The sequence below is a fragment of the Podarcis gaigeae genome, assembly GCF_964106915.1.
Source record: "Podarcis gaigeae genome assembly, chromosome: 8".
In the NCBI taxonomy this organism is placed as follows: Eukaryota; Metazoa; Chordata; class Lepidosauria; order Squamata; family Lacertidae; genus Podarcis; species Podarcis gaigeae.
Window position 1 is genome coordinate 43,881,978 of NC_139684.1, and position 13,164 is coordinate 43,895,141.

The window sequence follows — 13,164 nt, forward strand, 5'->3', positions numbered from 1 at the left end:
CGGGAGCAGAATCCCTCGTGGGAGGAAGGAGTAGGGTGCAATCTGACTAACAAGCCAGTCCATAACATAGACACAGAGGCCACATGTTAGAAGGCCCTTTATTTCTTTCTGTAGGAACATTTGGCAAGTGGATAATTTTTTCCTTGGCGAACTTGAATACGTGAGGCTGGATTCTTGAAGTACTGACCAAAATGAGCCAGGCTAGATGCAACAGAAGTTCCACTTGATGGTGAATGCTCTTGTTTCTGCAGTAATTAAACAGAGGGAAGGCAGGCCTGCAAACAAGTGCCATCAGCCCACCATACTCAGTGCCCTTATTGCCCATGGGCAGTGCTAGAACATTTAGGTTTAGGTCAGGGTGAGGCAGAAGGCGCAGGAGTGTCAAAATCCATAACATCAGATTTCTTTAATCGCTTCCCCAATGTGTAGAACAATTCTGTAAATCAGTATTTCAAATCAGCAAACATTTTTGCAGCGCAGAATTGCTCCAGATATAACATTTCACGTTTCTGCTGGTGAGCTTGGAACATCTGTGAAGAAGCAATACCTGTTGGCTTAGCGACGGTTGCCATCTCAACCCAGAGACTGTTGACATTTGGAATCCTCATTTCTGTCAGTTGCTGTGTTTTGAAAGTTTAGAGCTGATATCAGAATTCCAGCTGTAGGAGTCATTTTGTGTTTCTTACCCTTGAAGGGAGTGGAGTCTACAAAGTACCGTACTGTTGCTTGTGAAGGATCATGGAAAAACCTAAGCCTTTGAAAAGAAGCTACAGGCTTCCTAGTACTTATAGAAGTAAGGTAGCAAGTTATTTCCATGAAAAACAGAGATCTAGGTAGGACTACCATATTAGAGGCTTATTGGGTTGGTTTAAAGATAATATTACTTCATGTTGTACAGTACCAGTGCCTCCCAGTTGGCTTCAGTCTCCTGCTCTGTTCATCTCCTCACCTGCCTCCAAGTCTTTCAAGAGTACCAGTCAGGGGCTGATGTAAGCCTTTAAGTGCCATAGGCAAAATTAGTATAAAAGCCAATGCTGGATCATGAAGCTGTTGGGCTAAGAACCAATCCTCGGCCATTCTGCTTGGCTCTCTTTCACACCCCAATTCCAACTAGCCATGTTTGTCCTGTTCTTGGGTTCTGGTTTTGTTTTGTTTTGTTGGTCTCCTCTGAACTTCTTAATGAGTGCTGGTCTTCAGCTACTAGCATGCTGCTGCTTATGTCCAGGTTTACTGGGCTTTTCACCCACAACCTACTGTATCTGGGATTCTTTACTATTGCCCCGGCTGCTTTGCATGCAGAACATCCCAGGTTCAATCCCTGCCATCCCCAGTTGGAGGGATAAAATAGCAGGTGAGGTGGAAGGCTTTTACCTAGACTGTGGAGAGCTGCCATAGATGAGGGTTGACAGTACCAGATTAAACAGACTTACGGTCTGACCTGCTACGTCAGCTTCCTATGTTCCTTTGCTATCAACACTTGTCCATTCTTCCTTCTTACCTCTGTCAGGAGCAAAAATGTCATGAACGTGATAAGCATGTACTTCCCTACTCGTTATCTGTTACTGCAGAAGACACGCTGTCATGGTCAGCTGTCTAAGGCTTCCTAACAGCAAGGCATCTTTCTTAGTTCCAGTCTTCCATTTCACACATCTCCCAGCAAGATGCACAATTTCTAGACTTGGGACTATTCCTGCAGCACAAGGATGGGGAACTTGTGGCTGTCTGGTTGTTTATGGACTCCAGATCCCATCAGCCCCGGCCAGAATAGTCAGTGGTCAGGAATGATGGAAGCTGTAGTCCAGCAACATATGGGTAGCTAAGGGTTCCCTGCTCCTGTTGTAGCAATAAAAGATTGACCAGTAACTCCCAAAATAGCCTGGGATATTAATCTGGCAGCAAGAATTTGGAGCCTGAATAAAATAATCTATTCTAGGGGGTGCAGGGATCAATTTAACAGTAACAGCCATGCCCATTAAACTAGTCAGTGTTGCTTAGAATCAAATTTAGCACATGTTTGAGAGAAAACAGGGTTTCATTTTAGCTGGAAGAGAAAAGAAGAGGGAATGAAATTCAAGAGTCAGGAGTTCATTGTGATTCTTCAGTTATACACTAGGGCAGGATGGGGAGTCTTTATCCTGTGGGCCAAATTTGTCCTGGCGCAGGTTCCAATTTGGCATGCATTATTTCTCTCAAACCATGACCTCCTTCCCCACATCTGACAACATATGTCATGTTAGTTATGGGGCAGGTAGAATTGTGGCTGGATCAGTTGTGCAACCAACTTCCCCATGCAGAACTCCATCATGCAGGTGATACCTGCAAAAAGTAGGCTTGGAGTTGTTGCCCATCAGCTGATCAACCCTCCTAATCAGTGGCGCTTCAGAGAATTTGCAAGCCCTGTGTAGTGTTTTGAAGTCCTGATGATTGGACAGTTGGGGCACCCTGCTCACCTGTCAGATTTGGCCTGCTAGGCTAGGGTAAATAAGGATCTGGCCCACTGGACAGATCAAGTTCCTTACCCCTCTACTAGGGTACATGGAATACTTGGGTGACTCTACCAAAACAATCTGATCTGAGTTGTGACAATACTCAGGCATGTGCACTACTCTTTGAGTAAGGATCATCTTCCTTAGGATAGCATTTGTGAAGTGCTGCATGCTGTTCCCTGCTGGACAAATACTTTAAAGGGTTTAGAAGTGCACTTCCAAATGGCACTGTGCAGAGTTGCTGGTGCTCTGTGGTTCTCCCCCTCCCCTTTTGTTCCTGGTAGTCCATATTACAATAGGGGATCCGGTTCATGCAGTCCGAGTGACCCACTTTCAGGGTATAAAGCGTGGGAAAATGATCTTTACTGTGAGTTGGTTTTTTAGCATTTTCTGTGCTTTTAGCATTCGCTCTAAGCAGCAGCAGTGGTGTGGAAAGCTTCCTCCTGAGTGCATGTATTTTTGTGATAGGTGCTCTGCACTGTGAGTCAAAGCTCTCCCCCACACATGGGTACACTCACTCCATTGTTTTAAGAGTCAGCCCGGCTCCATGACGTCATGCTTTGCTTGAGGATTTATTTATTTTTATTTTTTTAGGAATTTCCCTGCCTTCAGCACCCCAACGGTCTCCAGGAAGTCTGGCTCCAGGGTCAGTAGGATGTTTTCAATGTCCCACAAATCCCCTCCACCCAAGGTGCCCCAGCCGGAGCGACTTGACGAAGTGTACGAAGCACTGAAGAAGGGACTGACGTGAGTAATGCTGCTGCCAGAAGTCCCACCCTCTTAACCTATGGCTTGGGTTTCATTGAAACCCTCTTAACCTATGGTGCCTGTTTCATTGAAAATTGTTTAATGCCATCTTTCTATCACATGTTGATGTTTGAGGCTCCCTAGAATGAATGTTGGAATGCAAACTCACTAGCAGGGCAAACCCAACAGTGGTAGATAGAACCCAGATCTCAAAGGGGTGGGGTGCCAGCTGCCCAGTGATCATAACAAACACTAACCATAACCATAACTAACATGTGTATGCCCCAGCCTTTGCCAGCCCAGTGTCCTCCAGATGTTTTGGACTACAACTCCCATCAGCCCCAACCAACTTTCTCAGGCCCCTCCCACATGTCAAAACTGGCCTGTGGAGGGTGGGATAGTTTTTTGCCTCTATACACATACAGTATAATATTTCTTCCCACACAACAATGCACTACGTGCCTCCATATTCCCTCTCCCCACCAACTTCTCCACAATGTATGTTTGAGTCGGTGAGGGCACATGCAGGCAAGTAGCACAGTATGTTTGCTTAAACCTTAGTCTATACCAGTAGCCTTCTCAGTGAAGCTGGTGAACCGAAAGCTCTGCTGGACACAGCTGAACTGGGCACAGCCTCCTGGGAATCTGGAAGCAAGGATTCTGCTTGGGTCCTTGCTGCCAAGGATAACACCCTGTAGATGTTTGAAAGAGTGGCCGGGATGCTGTCTCCCCATATCTCTTTACTTAAAGGGGACGAGTCCTGCTGCTTCTGCTGACCCCATTTCTCCCCTAACAGTGCTTATCTGGAAGTGCACCAGCTGGAGCTGGAGAAGCTGAGCACCCAAATCCGCGAGTCCAAGAGGAATTCTCGATTGGTGAGTGGAGGGTTGGTGCCAACTAAAAGCATTCCTGCCCTCAGTGTATGCACTTCATTCTCCCCAGAGTGCAGGACTGGCAATAGTAGAGAGACTGTGACATGTCAGGGAAGGGAAGGAGCCTTCTGGTACTGTTTGTTTTGGAGACTTTGCCCTCTCACTCAGCATTGGCTTCTGCCATGTTTGTAGCCTCTCAGCAGTTCTGATCCTGAGGGTGCTTCCCTAGAGCTATGGGGCAGGCGACAGTTCTTGGGACACATATACCGTACGTGCTTTTTGGGAACAGCTGGTGCTGGCCACCAACTTGAAAATGGTGTTTGACAACTTCATCGGGGAGAAGGATAACAGTAGCAACTGATCTGTGATGAATGGATTTTATCTTCCAATATGGGATGCAGTGTGCTACTGAATACAACTTGTTGGTGATCGTAAGCAGGAGAAGGCTATTGCATTCCTGTTCCGCTTGTGGTATTACCATAGGCATCTGGCTGGCCACTGGGAAACTGGATGTTGGACTAAGTAGGCCTTTGGTCTAATCCAGCAGGGCTGTGTATTCAGCAATCATTTTTTTTCTGACCTCTGCCTAACCTTCACCTTCTCCTTGTTTTCTCCTCTAGGGCTTTCTGTACGATCTTGATAAGGTAAGGCATGCTGCGAAGGAAATTGTGCTTGCCCTGGATTGCGGGTGGGGGAGGGCTTGCCAACCCGTTGAGTTCTGTATCCCTTGGATGCAAGACATTGAAGCTTCTGGGCCTTGGGTTGCATCTCTTATCCCTGCCTTTGCTAGCACACAAAGTCAAGTTACTTGACTTCAGTGGTGCTTCTCTCCTGCTGCTTCTGCTGCTTTCCTTCAGATGTCACTTCCTGAATCCTTTGTTTGGCCAACTGCCTTAAGAGCCAAACTAGATGTGACGCAGGAGTTCTGCATCTCTTTTCACTGGTGTTTCTCTTTAAGCTGCCTCGGAAGTCGTAATCAAAAGCAGAAGAGAGGAAGGAATGCTTAATCCTGCATTTCTGATCTCTTCTGCTGCTTTCTCAAATGCAGGGGAAGATATACTGGGGGTGGGGGAAGAAGCTTGGGGACGTCTGTTTTGAGCTTTGTACAATGGCTATAGACTAAGGAGTCAAGCAGTTTCTCCTGCACCCTGCTGGCCCTTCCTTTGCTCAGACTGGCAGCCTTTGAGGTTGCTTTTGGTTTATAGTGGAGCAGATGATAACTTCCCCACCTTGCAGAGGGGTGGAAAGTGGTTCCAAGACAGGTATTGCTACTTTCATATCAAAAGAGTAGGATCGTCTACAAAAGAGTGGATGTAAACACCCTATCCTGCTCTTTTGCATCTGATAAACAGTTCTTGCAAGATTTTGCATTGTTTCAAAAACATGCAAAACCTGTTTGGTGAGACATGAAGTGAATAAAAGAAATACCATTAGGTAAATACCTTGCGAAAACTCTCTTGAGCCAGTTGCAACTCTCTTATAAAAACTATTTGCCTATCTCCAGCCTGAGGTTAGTCTGTGTAGTAGCTGCAGCAGTAACTTCTGGTTGTGGGGCCAGGAGAACATAAAGAAATCAAGGGGGCAGTTTTTTCAGTTTTAACTCAGGCATGCCTTGGCTGAAGCTGCTCTTTTCCAATAAGTTTCCTTGAGGAACTGAAGGCAAAAATAAAAAATAAATATGCTAGAGACATAAGGAAAAGGGGTAGCTAATTTATCTTTTAAATAGATAATGAAATCTCAAAATAATAATGATAACGTCAAAATGATGAAGTTTCAAAGTTAGTTTCTAATCTCTTTTCTTCCCGGTGCATGACATCAAGGAAACCAGTATATTTGCTAAATGTGGTAACTGGGAGGGAAACAGTCATGGGCTAGTCTTCATTACAACTTACCGTATTTTTCACTCTATAGGATGCACTTTCCCCCCTCTAAAAATTAAGGGGAAATGTGTGTGCGTCCTATAGAGCGAATGCAGGCTGCGCGGCTAAGCCCAAAGCCAGAACAGGGAGACGGAGCACTGCGCAGCACTCCGTTTCGCTGTTCTAGCTTGGGGTTGGCTGTGCAAAGCCTCTGCAGGGCAGCAGGGTGCCTTCACCTATGTGTCCTATGGTCCGGTGCGTCCTATAGAGCAAAAAATAATGTATATGCATCCTGCACTCTGCCCTAAGTAACAAAAAGCACAGGAAATGAGCTTTCTCTTTGGGGGTCAGCTTTGCCTGGTGAAAGGATGCTGCATTTGGGCAGGCAGAGGAGGGCAGATGTGTGGTTCCGAAATTTTGAGTTAAAAAATGAGAGAAGAAAATGAGCACTTCCAGGCCTCCCTTTTATTTACAGTCTGCTGACCTGGACTTCTCTTTTCATGGGCATATCTGATATGATGTAGTGATGGCCTCTAATTGGATGGATTTTAAAAAAGAAAAGGAGTTGCATGTTTTTAAGATGTGCTTTCTGTTAAAAGTAGGAGGGAAGCATTGAAAGTGGGAGCAAACCAACCAGCTCTTTGCTTGGTGCCTAAAAGAAAGCAACTTTGCCAGTTTCTCCTACCCCTGCCTTTCAACCCTGAATGACTTCCTCTTGCCCATAAAACAGCAGCCAGATGGAAGGACCCTGGCCACTTGCCCAGTGATTAACCTGAGCTAGGCTATATCTGCCTAGCTTTAAATATTGTTCTTTTGCCAATGAAGATACATATCAGGAACTTGTTGCTCTAAAACAGATCAGCAAAGGAATCGGTTTAGCCTGTGAGCACCAATAATACATCTATTGCAAATGGAAAGACCCCAATCCTTTCTTGCGCAAGCTGGGAACGTAGAGGATTTCTGGGACCTTCACTACTTAGTCAGTCGGATTTCCAATTCCTGTCTAATGGGATTTCCTTTTATTGTTTCACAGCAAGTCAAGTCGATTGAGCGGTTTCTGCGCCGTCTGGAGTTTCACGCTAGCAAGGTACCAGCTGCTTCTCAGCTTGTAAAACAGAATTTCTGTACTGAGAAAAGCTGAACTCTGTTACCTTTGAATATTATGCAGTTTAAGTATGTTTGTATATATTTGCTCATTTTGTATAGTCTCGCCGTGAGGCAGATAGCTATGTAGGGGACCGGCATTCCAAGCAAAGGAGTCTGTTGTGTTCCATAGACGAGCACTTCATATCTGTAGTGGGGAAACTGTAGCACTCTAGGTTATGCTGGGTCCCAGCCCCCATCATTCCTGACCTTTACTCATGCTAGCTGGGCCTAATGGGAGTCCAGTAACAGTGGGAATGCCACAGGTTTCCCACCTTTGCTTTATGGTGGGAGCAGAAGAGGATTTAGGGAAGTGTGGCTGGTTTGGTCACACTGGGTGCAGAGCCTCAGGGGCTACAACTTTGATGTTGAATGGAAGACGGGAGGTGGGGGGGGACACACCAAATTTTGGGTTCGCATAGGGTGCCACTGAAATTTGAGACCCTATTGAATGCTTCCGCTGATCTGAGTTCGTGGCAACCAAACTTTTGCCAAGCATCCCCTACAGCCCCTCATCCTAGCTCTGTGGTTTACTTTCTAACAGATAGATGAGCTGTATGAGGCCTACTGCATCCAGCGGCGGCTTCGGGATGGAGCCCACAACATGGTCAAGGCCTACACAGCTGGTTCACCTGGCAGCAAGGAGGCACGCGAGAGCTTGGCTGAAGCTAGCAAGGGCTACAAAGAGTACACAGAGGTGAGTCAAGATGGCCTGGTACTGAGGGAGGAGGAAGGAAATGGTGGAATGGGGACCAGGCTTTGTGTTGCGTTTAATGTTGTGTTTGTGTTTTGTGTTGTGTTTAATGGGCAGTTGTTTGGTTTCTTCCCCTTCCAGAATATGTGTCTGTTGGAGAGTGAACTAGAGAGTCAGTTGGGAGAGTTCCACATCAAGATGAAAGGTACAGAAAGGAAAACAATAGGTCATATACAAAGGGATGTCTGGTGGCCATTTTGTAACTTGAAAAGCAGCTTTGGGGAGGGCATAACCCTGAGTGGGTGGGAGGGTTAACCCTTTTTCTTGAAAGTGGATGTTTTACGCCAGATCCCATATATGAAATTCCAACTGCAAGTTTACCTCCTAAACATGTATCTGCACCCTATCCCACACCTCTTGTCATTTATGTGGATCAGCAAAATTGTGGGGTCATGACGGAGGCACTGACGTTTTTTCCCCTCTTGCAGGATTGGCTGGCTTTGCTAGGCTCTGTGCTGGAGACCAATATGAGGTTTGTGAGTTAGAGATGGGATCAGAACATGTAGAGAGGGAGGGGCTTGGGTCCTGGAAACTAGATGAACTGGAGTTGACCGAACAGCTTGTTGGAGGGGAATCTGGTCCCCCAGCACTGATTGCATTAGCTCTTGTCCAGCTCTAATAGGGTGCACAACTTGTTTCACGTCCATCCAGTTGATCTGAATTCTCTTATTCCTTGTGGCAGATCTTCATGAGATATGGGCGCCAGCGGTGGAAGCTGCGGGGCCGCATTGAGGCAAACAGCAAGCAAGTGTGGGACAGTGAGGAGATGATCTTCCTGCCCCTCATTACAGAGTTCCTGTCCATGAAGGTATCTGGTGCCACTCTGGGCAGCTGGCCCCTGTCACAGGAAAGACAATTCATTTCCTAGGCTTACTGGGCCTCAACTCTTCCTTCTCCTCCCAGGTAACAGAGCTGAAGAGCTTGGCCAGTCATGTGGTGGTGGGGAACGTCTCTTGTGAAACGAAGGACCTGTTTGCAGCACTGCCCCAGGTCGTGGCAGTAGATATCAATGACCTGGGCACCATCAAGCTGAGCCTGGAGGTTAATTGGAAGTGAGTTATTCTCTTGAGGCTTGTTGAGTTTCTTTTTTGTGGAGCTGTGTTAGAAATGCTCTTGGGGAAGGAAGCTTGTGATCTTACAGAACCTGAAGGGAAGGGGCCTGGTAAGTGAGGGAACTGGGACCATGGTACTATAGATTCTCCTTCCCCAGCTTAGTGCCCTCCAGGTGTTTTGAACTACAATTCCTAACAGCCCATGGCAAGTATAACGTGCTGACTGGGACCAATGTGATCTGTGGTCCAAAACCTCTGGAAGGCTGCTCTGGATGGTGACTCCCCAAGAGGATTTAATAATGTGTGACCCTCTCTTTCTCTTCTTACATTAGTGTACAGGAGGGGTGGTTCACTTTTCTCTCTGAGCACTCTGCTTTCTTTTTACCAGCCCCTTTGACAAAGAGGACCAACCATCATCTGCTAGCACTGTGACAAAGACATCTACAGTCAACAAGAGATTTTCCACGTACAACCAGAGCCCACCTGATACACCATCTATGCGTGAACAGGCTTTTTATGTGAGTGCAAAGGAAAAAACCTGGAAGGGAATCAAAACCCACACTCCTGGTCCTAGTTGGGAGAACTGTAGCTTTCCTAAGTCCCACCAACTAAGTTTGTGGCTGAGATGTGGCTAAAAATCAGCAGCCTCCTGGATCACAGCTCAGACTTTTAGCCACAATGCTATATGAGCTGGAGAGATCTTCAGAGCAAGTCCTACTTTGAACGTATTGCATTAAGGCATGTGGGAGAAGTGGAGGGGTCAACACTTGTCCAAGAAACCATAGTTTATCAAGTCAAGACTTTAGCATTTGAACCAAGCCTTTGTCTTGAGCTGAAGAAGCTGAGGAAAGGAGAGGACAACATCTGGTTGATAGGAGAAATGTCAGGTTATATATTTTTTTAAATGCATTTATATCCCAGCATTTCCTCCAAGGAGCTCAAGGTGGTGTGCATCATTCTCTCCCTCATTTAATCCCCACAAGAACCCTGTGAAGCAGGTTAGGCTGAGAGGCAGTGATCTGCCCAAGGTCACCCAATGAGCATCATGGTTGAGCAGGGATTGGAACCCAGGTCTTTCAGGTCTCAGTCTGATACTCTAACCAGTATCCCCACACGGGCAGAACGATCAGTTATGGAAACCAGAGTGGTCCTGATTGCCAGGGAGAAGCACTAGCAGATTGTCTGTAAGGCAAGTGAGTCTCATGTTGTAATGGAGCTAAGCCCTTGGTGCTGACCGTTGCCTCTTTCTCCGCTCAAGAGCCTGCCACGGGAGGCTCCCCACAAGCACAGGTGGGCCTTGTTGGACATCTTCCGGGAGACTTTCCTAGAGAGGCTGCCGCGGAGCTGCTCATGCAGCGACGTCTCCTCAGTGCAGCTCGGCACAAGGGCAACTCGGGGCTGTGTAAGTGCTGGCCCTGTAGCTTAACCTAGTCACCTGATGTAGATGTAGCTGTGCTCTGTCTCCCGTGTGCTAGTCTGTGGTTCCTGTTTCAAGGCCTGAATCAGAGCTGTGAATAAGACAAGTGGATTCACTGCAGAATCTTCCCCTTCCCTCTGCCGCTTTGCAGTAGTGAGCAGTGGACTTCCTCTGTCTTCCCAGATTGTGGTGTTTTGTGGCTATCGTGTGCTTCCTTGTGCTGCCCCTGAATGCAGGGTGCGGATCATACAGGCTTTTGTCTCCTGCTTTTTGTAGTCATAGATTTCTTCCTCACACCAGTTTGCCTTCTGTAATATACCAGCCTTCTATGTGCTGCCCATATTCATCATATGGCTGCCTTCTGGTGGATTTGGTGGCTGAGGAAGAGCTGCCTCCCTGTAGGCCAGGAATTGAGGAACCTTTGACCTTCCAGTTGATGATGATGAACTCCAACTCTCATCATCCCCAGCCAGCATTGCAAATGGTAAATTATGATGGGAGTTGAACATGTGGAGGATGACAGGTTTCCCCTCCCTGCTCTAGGCCTCCCAAGCTGACGTGTGTGTGTGTGTGTGTGTGTGTGTGTACGGGCTGTAGCTCAGTGGTAATTCAGATGCTTTGCCCAGAGAATGTACCAGGTTCAGTTCCTTGCAGCTCCAGGTACAGCTGGGAATGTCCCTTATCCCTGGCAAGATGCTAGCAGTAAGTGTAGACAATACTGAGCTAGATGGACTATTGGTTTGACTCAGCATGAGGTGGCTTCCCGTGTTCCTCTGTGTAATTTGTGGTATTTCCAAACTGGAGCAGGTATCTCAAGAAAGGAGGAAATGTAACCTTCAGGGAATTGTGCAACATTCCTTCGTCTGGGGTGCTACCTGAAATAAACAGTGATTTCCTCCTTGTCTGCCACAAAGATTAGCAGAGAATTGGCATATAATTTGCCATGTGATTTGTGACATGTGGCTCAGTGCTGGGACCTGGCAAACAAACAAATCACTCGTGTGTCTCATCTTGGCTGCAATCCCTGCCCTTATCCATGGGTGGTGGATGTATGGAGGAGTGGTGGAAGCTATGTAAAGAAGTACAAAGGGCTTTGAATAGAAAGGGTTGGGCTGGAGGGCTGGAAGCCAGTATTCCTCCAAGCAGCCTGTTAGAGAATGGTTAGGGGCTGAAATGTTTCTCAGGTACCTTGCCATCTTGTCGAGGGCACCTTGAGTTGTCACAGCAAACCAAGAACAGGACAGCAAACCAAGAACATGAACTAGGAATGATGGCCCTCCTGGCCAGCTCTAGATCCAACCCCACTTGCAAGGGAGGTTGATTTAACTGCCCACAAGTAGCTGGGCTGCTGCCCTGGAGTCTTGTCTCCAAGACTGTTGAGACTTGAAGCAGAGACTTGCTTTTGTCTGGAAGAGATGCAGCATCACACATCCTGGGCAAGCTGTCTTCTCCAGTGGGGAGCCGAGCCGCAAAATGATGACCAACATTTTGCGCTTCCTGCTCCTACCAAAGTTGCAGTCTCTCTGATATCCAGCATCTTTCCACCCAAAGGGCACAATCTCCCAAGTGTCTGTTGCTGGCCAAGTGAAGAGAGTGGGAGCTCAGTTGCAGCCTGGTATAACAATGGAGCTTATCAGGGGGTCAAGGGGCACAAATAAGGAAACTTCAGTGAGCCTGAAGAGTAAAGGAGTGGTGGGGGTGGTGGAAGGAAGTGATGGTGTTTATGCAGGGGTGTAGGCAGTGACAGATGTTTCCATGCTTTCACACATGCACTATGCTCAGTGCATCCCTCATGTCTCATCTATGCTGCATTCTTTCCAGAACATGTTACGGCAGCAGGAGGAGCTTGAGAATGGGGCAGCCTGGTCCATCTCTTCAGAGTCTTCGGATGATTCCTCTAGCCCACAGCTGTCTGGAAGTGCCCGCCATACACTGCCCAGGCCTATTGTGCAACCTGCAGTACAGGCAACTCCGCCAGCCATAGAAATTGCCTTTACGCAACCCGAGGACAAAGAGCCACCAGCCATTCGCGAGGAGGTGGCTGTGGCTAACGGACATGTGCCCTATGCTCGGACTCTTAGTCAGATCAGCGAAGCTAGTGTGGACCTGCCATTGGCAGAGGAAAAGGAGTGCACTGTCCCCAGAGACTCCAGTCCCAGGGACCTGCCTCCGCTGGAAACGAACTCCTTGCCCCAAAGTGCAGGCTCAGTGCTGGACACTCAGATCCTAGAGGCTGGAGAACAGGAGATTGAGCCTGACAGGGCCACTCCCACTGTAGAAGGGAGTGAGGACACAGCCTCCCAAGCCCAAGAGGTTGAACAGCCCAAGCTTTCATTGAGCCTGCCGGTCCCAAAGGAGCTTCAGCCAGTGGGACTCTTGGAGCCACCAAAGCCCAAGCCTGTGGACTGTGGGCTGGAGGAGGCCATCAACTCACTGGCCTCTGCTCTAGATGACTACCGAGGCCAGTTCCCTGAGCTGCAGACCTTGGAGCAGGAGCTCAAGCACCTAGAGGAGATTCTCTTGGTGAGTGAGAGGGGGTGAAGAAGACCATGGCTGGGGGAAGGACAGCATCCCTGAATCTGTGTATATTTAGAGCTGAAATAAAATGTTTTAACCAAACTTTTCTGAATTCTGGAACTTGTGTGAATTGTGCAAACAAACCTCACTTTGTGCATATTTGCTTGTTGTTGTTTGCATAATTTGTGCCAACCATAGGGAAGAACAAAAGAATAATTTGTTGGACCCCTGAAGCCTCGCTCCCTGACCACTGCAAATCCTTTCTAGTGTTCCCACCCTGTCTGGTGAAGTTACTGTTGCAGATGCACATAAGCAGT

General features: G+C 47.5%; 1 protein-coding gene across 18 annotated transcripts in view; it reads left to right on the forward strand.

The window, feature by feature from the left end:
• The window catches only part of RIPOR1 (RHO family interacting cell polarization regulator 1), a 97,513-nt gene that overhangs the window by 71,959 nt on the left and 12,390 nt on the right, over window positions 1-13,164 (forward strand). For 16 of the 18 annotated variants that reach the window (XM_083752228.1, XM_083752219.1, XM_083752226.1 and 13 more), the window contains exons 3-13: window positions 3,081-3,233; window positions 4,030-4,108; window positions 4,726-4,749; window positions 6,998-7,051; window positions 7,652-7,804; window positions 7,943-8,006; window positions 8,290-8,333; window positions 8,544-8,669; window positions 8,765-8,913; window positions 9,302-9,431; window positions 12,152-12,853. In XM_083752228.1, coding sequence (XP_083608354.1) covers window positions 3,081-3,233; window positions 4,030-4,108; window positions 4,726-4,749; window positions 6,998-7,051; window positions 7,652-7,804; window positions 7,943-8,006; window positions 8,290-8,333; window positions 8,544-8,669; window positions 8,765-8,913; window positions 9,302-9,431; window positions 12,152-12,853 — 1,678 coding nt within the window. Of the gene's footprint in view, window positions 1-588; window positions 834-3,080; window positions 3,234-4,029; window positions 4,109-4,725; window positions 4,750-6,997; window positions 7,052-7,651; window positions 7,805-7,942; window positions 8,007-8,289; window positions 8,334-8,543; window positions 8,670-8,764; window positions 8,914-9,301; window positions 9,432-12,151; window positions 12,854-13,164 lie in introns of those variants that run through there. The other 2 variants (XM_083752215.1, XM_083752221.1) reach the window with 2 other exon arrangements.